The 20,697-nt window shown below is 35.4% G+C and overlaps 1 protein-coding gene across 1 annotated transcript in view; it reads left to right on the top strand.

Annotated features, from left to right (window-relative positions):
• Positions 1-20,697, top strand: part of CCDC73 (coiled-coil domain containing 73) — a 133,916-nt gene that overhangs the window by 53,250 nt on the left and 59,969 nt on the right. Inside the window, exons 6-8 of the mRNA XM_044680651.1 lie at positions 5,521-5,559; positions 11,070-11,205; positions 11,365-11,444. Of these exons, the coding sequence (XP_044536586.1) occupies positions 5,521-5,559; positions 11,070-11,205; positions 11,365-11,444 (255 nt within the window). The remainder of the gene's footprint in view (positions 1-5,520; positions 5,560-11,069; positions 11,206-11,364; positions 11,445-20,697) is intronic.

Raw genomic sequence — 20,697 nt, 5'->3', positions numbered from 1 at the left:
AGAAAAAGAAAGCTCACAGGATGCTAGACCTGGAAGAACTTGAGAGGCCATCCTAATCTGCCACTTTATAGAGGCATCTATAAAGGCCAGGGAACTGATGTGACTTGGCTCAGGTCACATGTCCAGGAGGAAGCAGGGCAGGGGACTCAAGAACAGCTTTTGTGAATCTTTCCAAGGTATCATGGAGCATGAGCATTACTCTATAGTCAAGTCAATGGGGAGCCACCTAAGGCTTTAGAACCAAAGGCAAAAGGCATAGAGTGTTTTTGGAAGATTAATCTGATGGTGCTATGTACAAATTGAAGTGATAAGTAAAGAGTGGAATTCTGAAGGAGGTAAGAAGATAAAGAATACTCAAATACTAGCATTACCAACAAATTGGAGTTCTGTGGTTTTTATGATATATGTTACATGTTCAAGTTTTGTTTAGCTAAGCAGACCTGCTGAACAAAAAGAAAAATAGTGAGATCTTGAATTTGCAGGGTTCATTTATAAATATCTGATTCGATCTTCACAACAACTATATGAGCTAAATAGGACAGGTGTGAATTTCCCCATTTTGTGGGGTTGAGCAATTTCTCCAAGATTCATCACACAAATAGTCAGTGCCAGAGATGGAACTCAAATTCAGGTCTTCTGAGTTCCAGCCTAGTATTCTTTCCATTATCCCCCAATTTCTTTCTTAGTCTTACCTAATACTTGGCTATTGCTAGCTTCTGAAACTGAACTAAAAAAAGGAGAGTCATAACATCTTAGGACTTAGAAAAGATATACTTTCCAGTAGTCATGAAGAAAGGGTTGAGGAGAGAGGGAAGGACATAGTTTGTTCAAACTGTGATTTCATGAGTCTTAAAAAATTACTTTAGGTGAATTTTATATATAATAGGAATTGTAGCATTTTAATTTCATTTTGTAGTTAAATTTCTCAATTAAAAGAGTGAGGATAACCTGAGTACTGGCTCTCCTTCTAAATAGCTCCTAACTGCTTGGATTAAGTCACTTAAATTTTCTGAGTCTCAGTTTATTCATCTATAATGTGAAGGCGTTGAAAGAAATTTTCTCCAACTTCCTCCATAGCTCTCTTCTTGCTGGCCACCCTGCCAAGTGTAACTATTTTAGCTGAATTTTAGTAAGTTATGGGTACTAGAAGCATTGAATGGAGAAAACCATAATTGACCACAGGAGATGAAAATGTTATTTTTGAATAATTTGAAGATATTTTCTCAAAAATTTTTGTAATTATAAAAAGTCATTATTCTAGGTTTTTTCAAAGGTTTGCTCTAATTTTATGAAATATTATTCTTACAGAGTCCAAAAAGGTTTCTTGCCTTAAAAAAATTAAAATTCCTTCATTCTCATTAACTCTTTTTCTTAAGTATTGAATTTCCCCTTTTAGTTGCTGCTTGTTAATATTGCTATTTATACTCTATTCTATTAACATTCCTTTGAAAATAAATTGGTTTCTTTTGCTGTCATTCTCTTTATGTTTAATTATCTGGTTAATGTAGAGAGTTTTTTAAAAGCTAAAGAAATTCCTTCACATGGCTGACCTTCTGTGCAAGAGCTATAAGGATTTGTTTTGCCTTGTTCAACTCATGACATAGTACAGGTGATGTATAGTATACCTCATGGTCTGCTGAACATGATCCATGGATACCATAGAGCAATAAAAGTTCGAATTTTTCCCAAGTAAGAAAAACTTAAAGAAAGGATCTGTTAAGAATCTGATTTATACTTCTAGGGCAAAAGAAATAACTAGAAATTTATTAGAAATCACTAGTAATTTGTAGTTAGATCAAAAGAAATTACTAGATAAAACTTACATGTGTATCTCTTAGATTCTTTTATATTATGTTTTTTCTCTCTCTTTTCTTTCCTTTTGTCACAGGATCCTTCTCATTACTCCCCCCTACCCCAAAACCCAATTAACTCACAAAACATTGAAATTATTCATTCTGTAATTGATACATCCATTGAGTTCTCTCTATGAGTCTCTAAACATTTCACTTCAAATATTAAATAAACACTTACTAGACTATAGGAGGTGGGTGTTACATTAGGAATAGTGGAATAGTAACAACTTCCATTCAAATGACTTTATATACAAGTAATTTTGTATACAAGTCTTCATGACTGTGAAAAGTCTGCTTAATAAAACTACCTTAGAAGGGGCAGCTAGGTGGCTTAGTGGATAGAGAGCCAGGCCTAAAGATGGGAGGTCCTGGATTCAATTCTGGCCTCAGACACTTCCTACTTGTATGACCAGGGTAAGGGGTAAGCCATTTAATCCCAATTGCCTAGCCCTTGCTGATCTTCTGCCTTGGAACCAATACTTAGTATTGATTCCAAGACAGAAGGTAAAGGTTTAAAAAATAAAACCTTATTAGAGTGGTATCTAAATTGTTGCATGTACTACAAAGTTTAGAATATGAATGAACTGCAATGCATGATATCTAAGAACCCTTCTAATTTTTAAATTCCATGGTTTTAGAAGGCAACTAGCTGGTGAAATGAATAGAATGCTTGATTTGGAGTCAGAAAGATTCCAGTTCGAATTCTGTCTCAAATCCTTACTAGCTATGTGACTCTGGTGTGAGGGCTTGATGATTTTTTTCCAGAGCTGCATATCCATATGCTGAAGCACGTGCAGTGGCCAAATCTTGGCAGACAGAAGTTGAGGGTAACCGATAGGCCTCAAATCCATTGGTGAGCCAAGGAGGTATTTACCCCAAGCATGTGAACACTTCTCTGGGTAGACATTAATAGGGTAGTTTGTAAGAGGAGTGCATTTGGGGGAAAGATATTAAGTTTTCTCTTGATCATGTTGAATTTGAGAATTCTATATCTAATCTGAAATATCCAAAAGATATTTGGTGATACAGGATAAGAGCTCAAGGGAGAAGCTGGGGCTAATATAGAGATTTTGGAGTCATCTACACCAAGATCATTAAACCTTATGGGAACTGATGAAGTCACCAAGTATGCATGTAGAGAGGAAAGGGTCCAGGGTAGAACTTTGAGATAGACACGCAATAAGGGGTATGATATGGGTGATGAACCAGCAAAGGAGACAGAGGAGAAGTGGTCAGTCAGAAGGAGAATAAAAAGAGAACAATATCATAAAGATCCAGGGAAGTGAGAATATCCAGGAAAATGTGTACAATAATGTCAGCCATGGGAAAGAGTGGTTGGGAAGAATGAACACTGAGAACAGATCATCATATTTGGTAATTAATTTGTAACTTTGGTAAACTTGGTGATGCAGTGGATAGAGTGCTGGGTCCTAAGTTGGGAAAACCTGAACTTAAATCTAACCTCAGACATTTACTAATTGGTTGACTTTGGGTGAGTCACTTAATATCTATTTGCCTTAGTTTCCTCAAATGTAAAATGAGGATAATAGCACTACCTACCTTGAAAGGTTGCTATGTAAAGCATTTGGTAGAGTGCTTGGCACATAGTAAACTATATAAATGTTTATTCCCTTCCTTCCCAGTGTCCTCCCCCACCTTTGGTGAGAGCAGTTTCAATTAAGAATTAATATTGGAAGCCAAGGGTTGAGAAATAAGAGAAGAAACAAAGAGTATGCCATATATTACATAGTTACCCTCTATTTAATCAAAAAAAGAAAAGGGGAAGTAAGTTCCAGACCTATCAACATGGAATTCCTTGGGGATTTCCAAATGTGAAAAATTTTGTTGTTTAGAGAAATAAGAGAATGAGGACAATTCTTAAAAAATAAGGGATTCCAGAACTGGGAAAGCAGGGTTGGCACTATAGCTTTCATAATGGCACTGCCTGAATTCTTTACATACTCGAAGTTTTTTGACTATTGTGGATTTTTTTTCCCATGGGAATAGAAATTAGTGGGAAAATAACCTTCACCTTCCAGAAATTTGCTTTATTAACCAAGGCTAAATGTAATGTCTTGCCCTTTAAATGGGGGTTTAAGAAGTTTAAAATGAAGATGGCCTGGTTTGACGACAGTTCACATGAAAAAGATGTCAGGGTTTTAATGTATTCACGGCTTATTAAGACTCCATAGTGTTATAAGGAAGCCAAAAAAAACTAACGAGATCTTAGACCGTGTCTCTAAGAAAAGGGTTGTTAAGTGCTATTTATTATACAACACTTAGCATTCCCCTTCTGGAGGATTGTGTTCAATTATAGGAAGGGGTCAACAAACAAGAATACAACCAAAGAATGGTGACTAGTGTGATAAGAAGACTAGAGACCAAAAGATCCAAGGATCAGTTCTTCCAACTGTTTAGCCTGGTGAAAGAAAGACTTATTGGAAACAGTATCAGTCTCCAAACATCTGATCTGCTGACATTAAGCCTTGCCACACACAAGGCAGAATGGAGAGCAATGAATGGAAAGTTCATGGAGAAAGATTATAGGTTTGATCTAAGGAACAAGGTTCTAGAATTAGAGCAATAGTAAGGTGGCTGTCTTAGAAAGTAGTGAATTCTTCAGTCTCTGACTACTAAGCAGTGTTGCAGAATGGATTTCTGTTCATTTGTAGGTCACAGAAGACATCTAAGTCCTTTCAAACTCTTGGATTCTGTAATTCTGTGATCACATTTTTTCTATAAAAGTAGAGATACCTGTACAAGGGAAACAAAGGAAATAGTACATGAGATTGCATTTTACAATTAATGTGAAAATTGGCTCCTGCTGGGTTCTTATGATGGGGAGATGCTTATCACAAAACTACAAAAATTGTATAGTTGAAGAAACATTCCTACACCTAACAGTTCAGTGGTTGATGATCCTAGCTGTGGGAAATTGAAGCCCATCTGTAACTTAGTAAAAAAAAAGTCTGTCTATAAATCATATATCAAGATGTGGCTAAAAAGTGGCTTTTGATCTTAGATATTGCTTTACATGTTTTAGAATTATTTCTTTTTGCTACTTTTTAGTGTGGTGTAAGGTTTAGCAGTGATTATTGCCAATTGGAAAGAGAGTTTCAAGTTCTACTTAAAAACTGGAAGATCATCTGGAAAGGATGATTTGGGTTGGGAGGTAAATTCTGATGAAACTTGATTTTGAATTATTAATTCATGGAAGAGAAAATGATGATACCCAATGAATAAGAATGAGAATTCACTTGGTAGATTTGCCCTAGATTCAGATCTTACAATAGTGAATTAGGGATCAGAGTCATAGCCTTTCCAGTTTGAGCTACCCTTCCATCTTTTCTCTTTTCTCTAAATCACTTCTGCCCGTATAATTTATTATTATTTTTTCTATTCCATTTAAATACTGTCTGACCACACATTCCCCATTCCCACAAATTGAGATAGATTATAGCTAGCTGATTCGTGGTGTTGTCGTGCAGAAAAATATGCCTCTCAGGAAGTGCAAAGAAATATCAGTCACATTTTTACTTGAGGCCTTCTCAACTAAAAATAAATGTCATACAGAAAGTGAGTGCCACACTTTACAAAATGCAATTTTAACATTAGGAGTAGTTTGTATAAAGTAACTAATGTAAAAATATTTTTCTTGTTTTTCAAGATTTCAAAATATTCTCTACAGAAGAAAGTAAATGAAATGGTAAGAAAGTTACATCACACATTATTTCTCTTGTAGTAATAAAGAATAGCTTAACATTCCTTTCTGTTGATGTAAAATTGAGAGTTTAATAATAATCTATTTGCTACTTATAAATTAGTACCATTTTAAAAGTTAAACTCATGATTTAAAATATTATTCCCCAAATTGTTTTCTAAATTTATTTTGAGATTGCTTAACATTTACCTTGTTAAAAACAGACTTTTGAATAGCTACAAAATTATTGATAGAAGTGGTAACATTTTAAAAGTGAATTTACTTAATGAATTTATTTTTGAGTATATATGCAGATCTAGACTAAAAAATGTTACAGCCAATGATTTTTTAAAAGAATGTTTGATTTTGAAATAATGATTTAATTAGATAATATTTTAGCTTTACAGTACCTCAATGTGAAGCTGCATCTGGAAACCAAAATTAGGAAAAAGGCTTTCATTAGTTATAAAAAGAGGTCTTACTCTGTGTCCAGCACTATACTGTATGTTTAAAAATTAACATTTTTGCTAGAAAAAAATAAGATTTTGGCCTTCTGAAAACTATATTTTCCCTCTCTTACAGTTATCATTTTCCATTTCTATCAATATAGGGCTTTTCTGTAGAGGGTTTATCCTATCCTAGTCTGATTAGAGAATGCGAGGACAGCAAAATTTGTTATGGAGTTAAATTTAGGTTTGGTATTAGGGTAGTATTAGGGTAGGGCTAGAAACACTAGCACATGATTTCATATGACATTAAATCCAGAGCTGGACAAAGTAACTGTTGTGCCTCTTGGAAACCTATTTTTGCTGTATTAGGAAATAAAAGAGAGCTGTATAAAGATTGCTAAGCTTGATTGAATAAATGCTGTGAAAATTCTGCTGCTGTTCAAGTGGAAAGAATAAAGATAATATTGTCAGACTATTATAAACTGTGATTTTAATTAAGAAGCCGAAAAACTAGAGTCCGGTTTAGCTTTAAGTACCATGACATTTGTACTGAAAGTCATCTTCAACGCTACAGTGGTTTTACACAAAATATGGTGAAATTGAATAATATGTCCTTTGACCTGGGAGATAAGGCTACAAGTTAAAGATCAAAGGCAACATAAAATGTGTTTTGTCTTATTTCACTTTTAAAATTTGTTAAACAAATATGTATAATTTAAAGGATGTTGAAACATAGAAAAAAATTTCCATTAGATACTCTCTTCAAAGTTGCTTTTTCTTATGATTTTTTGTTGCGAATTAGCCTCATATAAGAAATCTATTGTAATAATAGTTGAGGCATAATTGCATCATAGTTTTTATCTGAATATTAAAACAAGTAGAAATTACTAATTGAAAGCAAATGTTAAATGTATATTTTATGTTTATTTTGTAGCCATGCAGAAGACTTTAATTTCCTATATAATTAGTTGAGAAGTTGGAAATCACTTAAAATTTTTTCTAACATTTTGAAACAAATAATTTTTTTGTCAATTTTTTTGGAGTGGATCTTAGATTTCATATGTGTGAGGAGCTCTCTCTACCAATATATATTAGCACCTGTGCTATAATTTATGGTCATAGGGAGTTGCCTGGGGTATCCAAGAGGTTAAATGACTTGCCCAGTGTCACACAGTCAGGATATGTCAGAGGCAGGACTTGAACCTTCTTTTATCTGTTTGTAATGGCAATCCCAAATGCTCTATAGAATCCACTCACATTGTTTGATGCTATGGCAAGCCCAGATGACTAAAACATTAACTGGAAATAAGATGCTCACCCATGACCAGTAAATCAACTTTTCAGGGCACTAGCATATAATTTGGTGATCTGAAAGAAGTCATTTTAAAAATCATACCCTGGAGCTTTTCTTCCTGCATTTATCTCCCATGGGTGAGCATTAACTTCTAGTGAATTTCTAAGTCTTCTGGGGATATCATTCAATCAAGTTATGAAAAACTGAATAACCTAAAAGAGTATATTGAAGCTACCATATATAATAAACACAACCATTAATCTATCCCACCCAACTCTAAGAATACTTCCTCCTTGTGAAAAAATTCATTGTGGTTGCTATGAAAAAAAAAAATAACCAAAGAGCCACAAACTCTAGTATGACAAAAGAACCACCACTGGTAATCAAAATTATTTTCTTATTAAGGTTACCTTAGGTAGAATCTTAAATTTTTGTCAGGGATTATTTGGGGACTATTGGTAGCTAATATAGCTTAATAAGGAGGATGAAAACTTATGAAACTGAAATTACAGGACTTGAAACCATGTCGATCCAGGATCATTTCTAAGGAACTGGGAATGTTCAACCAATGTAAAATAAAATTAGGCACAGTGGGAATATTTGAAGGGCTGTCACTTAGAAGATGGATTAGATTTATTTTGTGTAGTCCCAGAGTACATAATCATGTGAAAATTTTACAGCCCTGCTGACCTTTAAGACAGAAAGTCCTGGGATCAAATTCCATCTCTGACACATAAAGACTCTATGACTATATGATAGTTAACTTCTCTTCTTTCCTAGGCATCTCACTAAGACTGTCCTTTCTGGCAGATTTTATCATAGAATGGAAGATCTCCCTCCTCATTTTTTGTGATTACATGTCAGTTTATCTCTGAAGAAAATGAATGATGTATGGATTAAGAGGAAACAATAATTTTCCTTAAAACTAACTTGATTTAATTAAATCTCAATGTTGAAGCAGTCAACAAAATAATCAATGAAATGGTCACATACTTAAAAAAACAACAACAACTCTTACTTTTTGGGGGCAGCTGGGTGGCTCAGTGGATTGAGAACCAGGCCCAGAGACAGGAAGTTTTGGATTCAAATATGAGCGCAGATACTTCTAACTGTGTGACCTTGAGCAAATAATCACTGAAGAGTTTTTTTTAACTTAATCCAAAACTAAAACCCTTACCTTCTGTCTTAGCCATAACTCTAAGACAGAAGGCCAAGAGCTAGGCAAACAAGTTACTTGTCCAGTCTTACTCAATTAGGAAGAATCTAAGGACAGATTTGAACCTAGATCCTCCTGACCCCAGGCTTCGCACTCTGTATACTGTGCCATGTAGCCATCCCTACCACACACTTTTACAGATAGTGTTTTGTCAAACTAAAAATGTAGACAAATAATTTTCTTTATCTTTTATAAATGCTGACATGTTCATATAGTATTATGCCTTTATGGAACATTAGTTGTCAATTACAGTTTAGAATTTGCTTGATCATTATGATTCCAAAAGTTAAAGTTTCTTCAAAAAAAAGGACAGAAGATGTATTTTGTAAAGAAAAAAAAAACACAGCAAAAACCATGGCAGTGAAGCTAAGCAAAGAAATTTGTACAGCAACTTGCAAAAGTGGAAATAAAAATTCAAGTTTTATTCTATGATTTTACCTTGGCTTCCCAGATACAATAACAATAGAATTCTGCAAAGGGAAATTTCTTTGATCTCTGGATATATTTGAACCAGATGAGAAGTTATACAAGTTTTATCCATATTTGTAACCAGCAGATGTGCCTCTGAAGATTTGTGTGTAAATCTGATTTTAGAAATCTTTTTGTAAATTCCTATTCTAAGAGATCATTCTTGCGTAGCATTGACCATGGATTCTCAAAGGCAATACCAAGGAATCCCCTTCATCATCAAGATTTCTTTACATGCTCTTCCTAGCAACCAAATTAACAACTTGCATTTATACAATGTCTTCAAGTTTATAAAGTAATTTCCTCACAATAACTGTATGAAAGTAAGAAATACTAATACTTAGCATAGATATAATTACCCCTATTTTCAGATGAGGTAACTAAAGCTCATAATGGTTAAGCCACTCAATAACTAACCAGTATTGGAGGCAGGATTTGAACTCTGATCTTCTGAATCCAAATTTATCATGTTTCCATACCAGGTTGTCTCTCAATTCAATAAATATTTGCTGAGAACAATATTTATGATATGCTATGGGGAATATAATATGAAGAAGACACGTTCTCTTTGCTCTCAAGTAACTCACCAATGAGTAGGGAGATATAAGACAAATGGGGTAGCTAAGAGGTGCAGTGGATAGAGTGCCAGGTCTGGAGTTAGGAAAACCTGTATTCAAATCCAACCTCAAACATTCACTAGCAATGTGGCCAAGGGCAAGTAACTTAACCCTTTTTGCTTCAGTTGCCTCATCTGTCAAATGATCTGGAGAAGAAAATGGCAAACCACTCCAGTATCTTTGCCAAGAAAACCCCAAATGAGGTCATGAGGAGTCAGATGCTACTGAAATGATTCAATAATAACATAAAACAAATAAGCAAGTACATACAAATACAAGGAATAATATGGGAAGTGTTATAAAAGGGGTACAAAGTACTATAGAGGTTAAGAGGAAATAGAAGTTGTATATAGTCGACAAGATCAAAGAAGTTTTCATAAAAGAAAGACATTTGATCTGGGCCCTGAAGAATAGGTAGGAATTTGACTGAGAGAGGGCAATACATGGGGAAAGAGCAGTATGAGCAAAGGCAAGTGAAATGTTAAGTGGAGGATTTGATTCATTCATGGAATGGCGACAAGTCTAGTTTGCATGAAACATAGGAATATAATGAGAATTAAGGAAAGGAAACATAAAATGGGGTTGGAGCATGGGAGGGGGGCCTGAATGCCAGGCTAAGGAGAGTAGACTTTAACTTTGTAGGTAGTGGATCACTATTTTGAAAAGGGGAGTGATATAATTAAAAGCACTTTAAGAAGGTTCACCTGATGGAAATATATATATATATATATATATATATATATATATAGAGAGAGAGAGAGAGAGAGAGAGAGAGAGTTTAAAGTGAGAAAAAGTGGGGATAACAGAATATTACAGTAGTCTAGGTGAGACATAATGAAAAGCTAGGTCCAAGGTGTAGCAGTGTACAAATGATATTATTTCCCAGAAGCAATTCTATTTGATTTTGATTCCACAAATGTTGTGTTCCCCTCCTGCATCAGGCATCCTTTGGCAAAGCTCCCTTAGATTGCCTTCTCCCACTGAAACTCTCTTTCCTTTTCTTATTTGTAACTACAGGGCTTAGCATAGTGCCTGGCATGTAATAGAACCTTAAAAAGTGTTTATTATTTTAAAGTGCGTTTATCTAAATTGTTCAGGAATTTGATTGCTTTCTATCACAAGCCTAATTAAACTAGAAAGGAGAATTGGAAACATGAAGATGGTTAACCAGAAAATTATCTTAATTCTGTTCTTTATTTGCCTATGAATCTTCAAAAAAATTGGTTATAAGAGAGATATAGTCCCCAATGTGGAATTCTTATGAGAATAATAAAATTACTACAAAAATCAAGTTTACATAGATTTAGAAATATCATAAACCTAAATATTTCCATAATTTTGAGAAATCAGTAATAGTGTTTATTCTAGAATTATTTGCCATAATTTTTATGAAATTATTTATCTTCTTAACATTATGTACTGAAACTGAGAGTTAACATATATTTAGAGTTTAATATTAATATTCAAAATAGGAACAAAAGCTCCAGTTACACCTCTTGGCTAAAGAAGATCATCAAAAACAACTGAGTGAAATAGAGAAATATTATGCTACAATCACATGTCAATTTGGAATGGTCAAAGAAAGTCATAAAAAGTTAGATCAAAATGGTAGGTGTTATGCATTAAAATTTTACATATCTATTCAACGGAGAGCATTTAAACTTTGAAATATTTAAATATTTGAAATATTTAAACTTTGTGCAATAAGGCTGATATGGGATATTTAAAATACAACATTTTTCTGAACATGTTTATCTTTTTTTGTAGTACAAGAAGCAATCCAGTTAAATAAAAGACTATTGGCAACCAACAAAAATCTAGAATCTGAAGTTTGCAGCTTAAAACAGGTATGTGCCATAGAATTTAGTAGCATTATATAAGATTATTTTCTAAGATTGAAAGACAATGTAGTATGGTGGAGAGAACCAGGAAGACCTGAGCAATTTCTCATTTCCCCAGGCAACTTTCTTAGAATGTAAGTTGCAGCAAAGTGGTCTCTGCTTTTTAGTGTGCTGTCCAGATTTGCCATATCCAATGTACGTTCGTCTGCCACTGGACCTTCTGCCCACTGTTCTTGATTCTGTCCTCCAGAGTGAAGTAGAAATCTAAGTCCTCTTCCACATGACAGCCTTTCAGATATTGAAAACAACAATCACCACCCTAGTGCAAATATCAGCAATATGGAAATAGGTCTTAATCAATGACACATGTAAAACCCAGCAGAATTGTGTCTTGGCTATGGGAGGGGGGTGGAAGGAGGGGAGAGAAAGATCATGAATCATGTAACCATGGGAAAATTTTCTTAATCAATATTTAAAAAGTCAGTTTGGCTCAGAAAAAAAGTAAAGGACTTCATTGTCAAGAAAACAATGATCATGTTTTCCACAAACCTTTTCTTCTTCAGGCTAATATGCCCAATTCTTTCAGTGATCTGTATATGGCATGAACTTGTAGTTCTTGACCAATCCTGTGACTCTCCTTTGGGTTCTCTGCAGCATGATGCACCTCAGACTGCTCTGAGCAGGACAAAAGACAGGGAGATTGTCATCTCCTTTCTCCTGGAAACTATGCCTCTCAATGCAGCCCAAGATCCCATTGACTTTCCCATTTCCGTGAGACTATTGAATCTTGTTGAGCTTGCAGTCTCCTAGAATCCCTCCATCTCTTTGAGTCAACTGTCAAACCATGCCTCTCTCCATCAATTACTTGAACTCAAGTGTGAGACCTTACATTTATCCCTAGTCAATTTTATCTTATTAGATTGGACCATTTATCAAGCCAGCCTTGAGTATGGCATCCACTGTGTTGGCCCTCCCTCCTACCAAAAACTGAATGAATCTATGCCTTTACTCAGTGGATCAATAAAAACTATTAAATAGCATGGGGCTTCATCAATGGAGAGCTCCTTTCTGATAGATACCAAACCATTAATGACTGCTTCTTGGGTCTGGTCATTTGACTGATTTTAAATCTGTGTATTGGTTCTAAGGCAGAAGAATGGTAAGGGCTAGGCAATGGGGGTCAATTGACTTGCCCAGGGTTACACAGGTAGGAGGTGTCTGAGGCAGATTTGAACCCAGGACCTCCCATCTCTGGGTCTGGCTTTCAATCCACTGAGCCGCCCAGCTGACCCCAGAGGGTGAGGATTTAACTCAAACTGAAAAAAAGATTTAAAGTTGTTCAAGAATTGCTATTTTCAACAATTATCCAAGAATATGCCATGATATTTGTAATCTTCCCTTCATCTCATTTATAATATGTTCTAGTTGCCAGGAACCAAAGTCAAATTTACTGGACTCTAGTTCCAACAACCCACATTTTTCTCTTTTTTGGAGATCAAAACATTTGCTCTCCCTTAGTCCAGCAGCCTTCCCATTCTCCTTGTTCTTTCAGATATCACTTACTTCAGATATCACTCAGCAGTCATATTGGCCAAAATCATGATGTAATTCATAGGAGCCAGATTACTTGGAGTCATCATAGGTAATGAAGTACTTTTGTACTGTCATTTCACTTGAAATTAATCTCCTTATTAACCATCTTTATTCCTTTTCTGCAGAGATTCCTTTACAGAGAAAACCGAAGCACAATGAGAGTGGGTAAATCTGGTTTTTTTCCTCACTTTCTTGTTATCATTGTTTCATCTATTCTAAGAAGTTCTAGTCCTTCTTTGATCCACCTCCCCTCCATCAATATGTCTTAAAAAAACAACCTCTTTTCCTGCGCTTAACTTCCTTACTAGTCTCAGCTCATTCCTTAGCTCTTTTTTTTCTAATTTTTTTCTTCAATTGGTCTCATTTCACTAGTAAATTTTAAAAAACCTCTTTTTAAAAAATTCTTTCTTTTTCTTTTCCAGGAATTCTAGTTGAATTTGTGCCTGAGCTGTATTTTATTTTGAAGCTTTGTTCATAGATGTTTAAGAACCATTCTCTTATGGATTTGTGTCTTGAGCATCTCTCTCATCATAAATAGTGTTTTATGATCAAATTCTTTTTTTAATTTATTCATTCTTCCAGCCTACATTCTGAGTACAGACTTGACATTAGGGCTAGGCTCTGCACATATCTGAAGGTAAGGTCAAGGCAGGCCCACTTGCAGCGTTTGGGGGGATATTGAATGCTATTTTGTCCCAGCATCTCAGGGACAGCTTAGATTGGGGATTTGCAGGCTTTCAGTGCTCTTAATAGGGTTGGATTCAGGGTGAAATCTTAACTGCTGCCCCCTTAGTTTGAGCTCTGAAAGTTTCTGACCTGGATTTGAGTCTGAGCAACAATAGCCTGGAGCTGCTTAGGTGGTGTAGTGGATAGAGCATGGGGTCTAGAATCAAAAGATTCATCTTCCTGAATTCATATCTGGACTCAGACAGTTGCTAGCTGTGTGACTGTAGGCAAGTCATGTAATTCTGTTTGCCTCAGTTTCCTTATCTGTAAAATGAGCTGGAGAAGGAAATGACAAATCTCTCCAAGACCTTTGTCAAGAAAATGTGAATGGGGTCACAAGGGTCAGACAACGGAGCAACAACAATAGACTGCGTGGACTCAGGCACTGTCAGCCAACTGGAAAGCTCTGCTGGTTCAGAGTATTAGAATTGCAGGCTCCACTTTGGTCTGAGATTCCTCTTCTGATTATTCCTCTGTAGGCTTCAGAGTGGACTAGTAGCTAAAATTTAGACCCCAATTTGCCCCAGGTATCCAAGCCCATACTGCCTGCTTACATCTGAAACTACTTTTCACTCAATACACCATCTAGGTCTGAGATCATTCCTCTCCCTGGAATACCACCTCCCTAAGCAGGCACTCTTCTCTGTTCAACCTAGATTTATGGCCTGAAAATGAATGGTGGTCAGCAAAGGTTCCAGTTGGCACCTGTTCCCATTGAAGTGTCTCAGTATGGATCCGAGGCTTCCTCATGTCTTGGCGTATAGTCTGTTGCTGAATACTCTGTGGATAGTGAATTCCTGGCCAGACCCTGTCCCCAGTATCTGCAGACCTTTTTTCTATATTTATACTAACTTGGGCTAGAAAACAAGCTCATTGTGATTTTTTCTTGGATTTTAGGATTCAGTCTAGTGCATTTTTTAGATCTGATTAGAGGAGTTTGGATGGGGAAGAGGAGTTCACTGCACTTTTTCCTTCTACCCTGTTATCTTGGCTCTTGCTCCCTGACCCTTTTCTTAAAGCATTAACATTTTATCTTTTGTTGTTTGCCCTTGAATCTATATTCTCTTTATGTCCTTTTAAAATATTAGTTGGCTGGCAAGTTCACTTTGTCTCCATATCCTTTTCAGACAACTCCACTTTTTTTTTTCTTCACTGAAATTGTTTCTCTTCGTACCTTCTCAAATTCATTTTTGAGAACTTCTTATTCCTCCCAGAGTAATTTTCCCTGTTGAAATTTAGGTCTTGAGCACCTATTTGTCCCATTACATAGGAATCCAAAGAAACAAACACATTTAACATTTATTATTTACTTAGTGTTTATTATTATTTATTTAAAGTTTTATTATTTATTGGTAGATTTCATTTTAGAGGTGATTATTCAAAGAGTAGGCTTCTTAGTTTACTATGTTCAAAGACCAGCCTTTGCTTAAAGAAGATCTTGTCGCTCTGGGCAGAGGTATACATCCTGATGTTTTCTAGATATGCACCACTAGTTAGAAAGAGCAGTGGGTAAGAAAGCATGAATATAGTTCAGTTCTAGGTTCTTATAAACTTAGAAAGTTTCTTAATCTCCTTGGGGATCAGTTTCTTTTTCTGAAAAATTTGTGTTGGACTGTTTTTGAATCTTCCATATCTTGACCTTGATCTGTTATCTATGGTGTTGTTACTTTGTCAAGGAAAAAAAAAAGTTTTCCTTATTGTGACAAACATAATGCTGATTTGTATTGTTGTTATTTTAAAATTAGTTTTATTGATGCCTTTTTTTTTTGCATCATATCTGTTTCTGGATATCTCTGTCTCTTCTCAGAATGGAATTCTCCCTTGTAACAAAGAAATACAGTTGAATAAAAAACTGCGAATCTGACCTTGTTTCACAGTAGATGCAATATTTTCCCTTTATGGTTCTATAAATCTCTGACTAGAGGAGTGAGGTATGTTTTGTTATCACTGTGTAAAACAAAATACTTCAAAAAATTAAAATAGGAACTGAGAGATCAAATATATTCTTTTTGTGTACATCAATGACATTCATTCCATGACAGTTTCTTCCCATTTAAGTATAATTTTCTCCTAGATAAAATTTAGCCAAATAAGGACCTGAAAAAAGGGCAAAATTGTTGATAAGGAAAAGTTTTGTATTGCCAAAGAGTTTGTATTCTTTAATAATTAATTATGAAATAATGCCATTTATTTAACACCATTTCATGGAAGTGATGAAATAATCAATAATCAAACATCAGCACAGGTTACAGAATTGCAGAACTCGGCGGGGTGGAGGGGGTGGGCAGGTTATGGGGTTGCTAATGTGAGATGCATGGAAGCTGAGCCTGAGGTTAAAGGCTGCCTCTAGGACATGTCATCTTTTGGATCTTTGAAATTTAGCTGAGTCTATATTCTTTCTCAGACACTGTATACTCTTCAAGTAGTTCACTTAACCCCACCCATCATCCTTTCAAGTTATCATCCTATATCTTTCTCTCACAACCACATTCCTAGAAAAAGCTATTTACTCTCATTGTTTCCAGTTCCTCACTTCACACTCATCTCTCAACTCTTTGTATTCTGGTCCACATAAATTATATAATTATAATTATAATTATTAATTGTCAAATATCTGGTAACTTTTTCTTAGTATCTTTCTTGGTTTCTCTCTAGCACTTGACACTCAACCACCCTTTCCTCCTTGATACTCTATTGTCTTTGTGTTTTATGACATGCTTAGTCTTGGTTGTTTTCCTACATGTCTGACTGCTCCTTTTTAGTCTCTTTGCTGAATTCATATGACACCCCTAACTGTGGGTATTTCTCAGAGCTCTGTCATGGTCCTTCTTCTCTTTATGCACATTTTCTCTTGGTGACCTTACTACTTCTGGGTTTACTTACTGTATATATGAATAAGACTCCCAGATCTACATATCCAGCCCTACTCTTTTTCCTGAACTCCAGTCTGACATCAGTAGCTGTCTATTAGAGACATTTCTTATTGGAAGTCCCATAGCCACTTCAAATTCAAGTTGTCTAAGACAAAACTATTTTTCTCCCAAAACTTAATCTTTCTTCCAAACTTCCCTCTATCAAGAGCATCACCCTCTTTCAAATGTCCCAGATTTACAACTTCAGAATCACTCCTGAGACTTTTCTCTTTATATATATATATATATATATAAATATATATATGAAGAAACCCTGCACTAGGGCAGTTCATGGTACTGCCCTAGTATAGGGTTTCTTCATCACCTAGTTGGACTATGGGAGCAGCACCCTTCATTGATCTCTTTCCTCAAATCTCTCTTCTCTCCAATCCATTCTCCACAGAAATGCTAACATGATTTTCCTAAATGCAGGTCTCACTATGTCTACTTTCTCATTTAATGAACTCTATTGGCTCCCTATTCTAGAGTTAAATACAAATTGCTCTGTTTGGTATTTACAGCCCTTTATAATCTGACTTCAACTTCACTTTCCAATCATATATACATTATTTCTTTTCATGTACTCTTTGGCCAAGCCAAACTTAACTAAGTGGAGGGTATAACTGAAAGGCCTCCAAACCTTCAGGGAATTAGAAGGAGGTCTACACCAAGCCTGTACAGCCTTCGCCTGGTGGAATGAGCAGATGAAAGCAATTTGCTCTAATGGCTGTGGAGGCAGCTGAAGCAGAGCTATGGAATACTTAGAGCTTGGTTAGACATCAAAGATGCTGATGTCATTCACTGCAACCTGGGTCATCACCAGTTGTCCTAACTTTCATCCTACAACTGGACTTTGATGACTGGAAGAGAGAGTAAGGCTGATGACTTGGTGTAACTCTGCTTCACTGAAATCTAACTTAAGAGCAAGTCAAGCTATCTTTGTGATGTCATTGGCCCTCTTTGAAGACAAAGGATGAACAACAGGTCCGTGGAGACTGACTTTCTTGCTATTCTTCACACATGGCAATTATACCCTCCATATTTCTTCTTTGGACATTTGCACAGATTTTCTCTCCCATGCTTGTAAAGCATTCTCTTCTCTAACTTTTTTTAACCCATTTGTTTCCTTCAAAGCTCAGCTCAAGTACCCCTTCTTACATAAGAGGACTTTACTTATCTCATCTTTTTGGGTCTTTCCCTGAAAATTACCTTGTAGCTATTTTGTACATATTTTGTGTATTCTATAAATACTCGCTATCTCTCCAATTAGGATGTAAGCTCTTTGAGTATAGGAACTATTTGATTTTTGCCTTTGTATCATCATATTGCCTTGCACAGAGCCTGGTCCACAGTAAGTGCTTAAATATTTGTTGATTAATTGATAATATGTGCTAAACTTCAAGCCTTGCCCCCGACAAGTTACCTGAGAGAAAGTATTATGCATGAGTCAAATGAAGAAAATTTTTATTTTCAGCCAAGTTGTAGAATATGAAAGACTATTAATATGTTCAACAAGAACACATATAAAAAGATATATGCCTTCCTTAATGCTAAAAACATCTGCTTTTGAAACACTAGTTTAAATTTCAAGGATCTAACATCATATAATTCTTCAAAAAGGTAATTCAGGGGGCAGTGAAGTGGCTCAGTGAATGGAGATCCAGCCGTGGAGACAGGAGATCCTGGGTTCAGTTTGGTCCTCAGATACTCCCTGGCTGTGTGATCCTAGGCTAGTCACTTAGCCCCAGTTGCCTAGCCCTTACCACTCTTCTGCCTTGCAACTGATACTTAGTATTGATTCTAAGAGAGAAGGTAAGGCCTTTTAAAAAATGTAATTCATTTGACTAAATATAAGAGTAAAATGCAAATGATAACCAAGAGTTTATTTATCAGCACACATATGCATATTTCTGGCGATTTTTGCTTTTTTCAGTTCTGTATCTTATATATTTTTAAATATTTGTTTTTTGAATTGATGAAATACCTTATTCTTTTGACTTTGTGGAGTTTATTAAGGCTATTTTCATGTGTCTACTTCCAGAAATGGATTTTTTTTCCATTTTGGCTTTACCTCATGCTGGAACATGATAATGCCTCAGTCATCATTTATTTCATGTGATCATTTTCAGTCAAATGAATTTCTACATAAAAATGTACATTTGCTGCCTAGAGTAGAACAAGTACTTCTTTTTAGATAAATGGGATATTATATTTCTAAAATATGGCTTTATCCCTTACTTATAGATGGGAGACCAGGATAATAGAAACTTTAGAGACATATTCTTGGAGTATTTACAGAAGCAAGCATTGACTATCTCTTCCCAGGGAAGAGGGGAATGACATTGTGACCAAGATCCCTATATTCCTTTCCCCAGGTTTAGTAGCTCTTGAATCCAGAATACGGGCAGCTGTTTTCCTACTGGACACACTATAGGATATTAAATGACCAAGTAGTGGCCCCTGTTATTTGGATACTTTTCAGTCCTTTTTCAGCAAAGTATTTGAGCCATTGACTGCATGCTACCTGCTATAGGATAGTGCCAGAAGAAAAGGAGAGCCTAGGAGAGTAAAGAAGAAGGACTTTCTTTTCATTAGTCCAGAGGACATATAGCTAGAAGGATGAGAATTGAGATGCAGTTTTTATAAGTTAAAATGCACTGCTTTATTCCAGAGTAGATAATTTCCATTTTAGCCCTTTAATTTTTCAGAACTAACACTTTCCAAGGATAATATGAAAAATTAGTTATTTGGAAAATCAATTGACAATATTAATATCATTTGCCATTACTTATTTTAAATTCCTATTCATTAATTTCCTTAAAGATAATCTAATTTTTCTTTTATGCTGTATTCTGATTTTGTCCAGAGCATTTAAACTGTTGGTCTGTGATAAGATGGAATTCCAATTTTGTGGAGAAAAGTTAAACAGACCAAACTTAGTTGTTAGATAAAACTAGGTATTGCAGTTCTGAATGCTTGGTTCACCATTATGGCATCATGAAGAATTCTTGATACTATCTGTGAACAGCATTCATAACCCCTGCTATTTGTCTGAGTAAACGTCAGAGCGCTCAAGGAGAGAGCGATATTAAACAGACTACCCCATACCAGAAAGGGAGGGGTGGGGGAGAAAAGGGCACAATATTTATGACTCCAGGAACTATAAGTTGTAATTTAATGAGATCAAAGCATGTGCTGTTTATTTGCTGCACTAGCAGCTTTGAATAAAATAGTTAGAAAACAGACAATGTATTAAAGTACAGGATAAGGTTATAAAATCAAAGGCATATTTTAAGTGGAAAATCATGCTGTGGATGTCTCTAATATTAATTTAATGCTCCTTTGAGATCAAGTAATTAATATGTTAGAAGAAAAGAAAGACCCAGAAATTTATTCTCAGTTCTTATTTTTGCCAGCTATCTTTTCTCTATATATGCATTTCTCTTTTCCCTTGCTATTTACAATATAAGGTGGTATATTTTAGGACATTTTTTTCTTGTGTGGCATTGCATCAATTACTCATGTTCATTCATTGAAAGAAGTGGGGAGATGATAGGTGGGATGAAGAATGCAAAAAGACAGTATTTATATAGAGGCTTTTAGCATGCTGAAACCTTGAAAAATAACGTAGTACCTCTTAAAAATCAACTCTATATTTGACTTAAGTTAAATTTCTCAGAATATTGGAGGTCAGTTTTTGCAAATCCAGACCTTGATCAGATTTCTAGATTTGCATCTCTATTTTTATTGCCAGGGCCTTATGCCTTACACAAGTTAGCCCTGGAAGTTAGCTTAAAGGCAGTGATATGTTGTAATTTCAAATTCCTGAGTTGGATCTTCACTCAGGAGTTCTAAAGCAAGTAAAATAGCAGTCTTATTTTTTGGAAAGCTCTTCTCAAAGTTCTGGCCATAAGCTCCTTCTCTAATGCTGTCTCTGATATAAAGTAATTTTCATGCCATTTTGGGGAAATCACTTAACTTTTCTGTAAGTTAAGTACTCTTGTACCTCATGAATATTTTAAGAAAAG

This window comes from Gracilinanus agilis, chromosome 6 (genome assembly GCF_016433145.1).
Source record: "Gracilinanus agilis isolate LMUSP501 chromosome 6, AgileGrace, whole genome shotgun sequence".
NCBI lineage: Eukaryota > Metazoa > Chordata > Mammalia > Didelphimorphia > Didelphidae > Gracilinanus > Gracilinanus agilis.
Note: the sequence above shows the minus strand (reverse complement) of the source record. Positions and strands in the feature narration are given on the sequence as shown.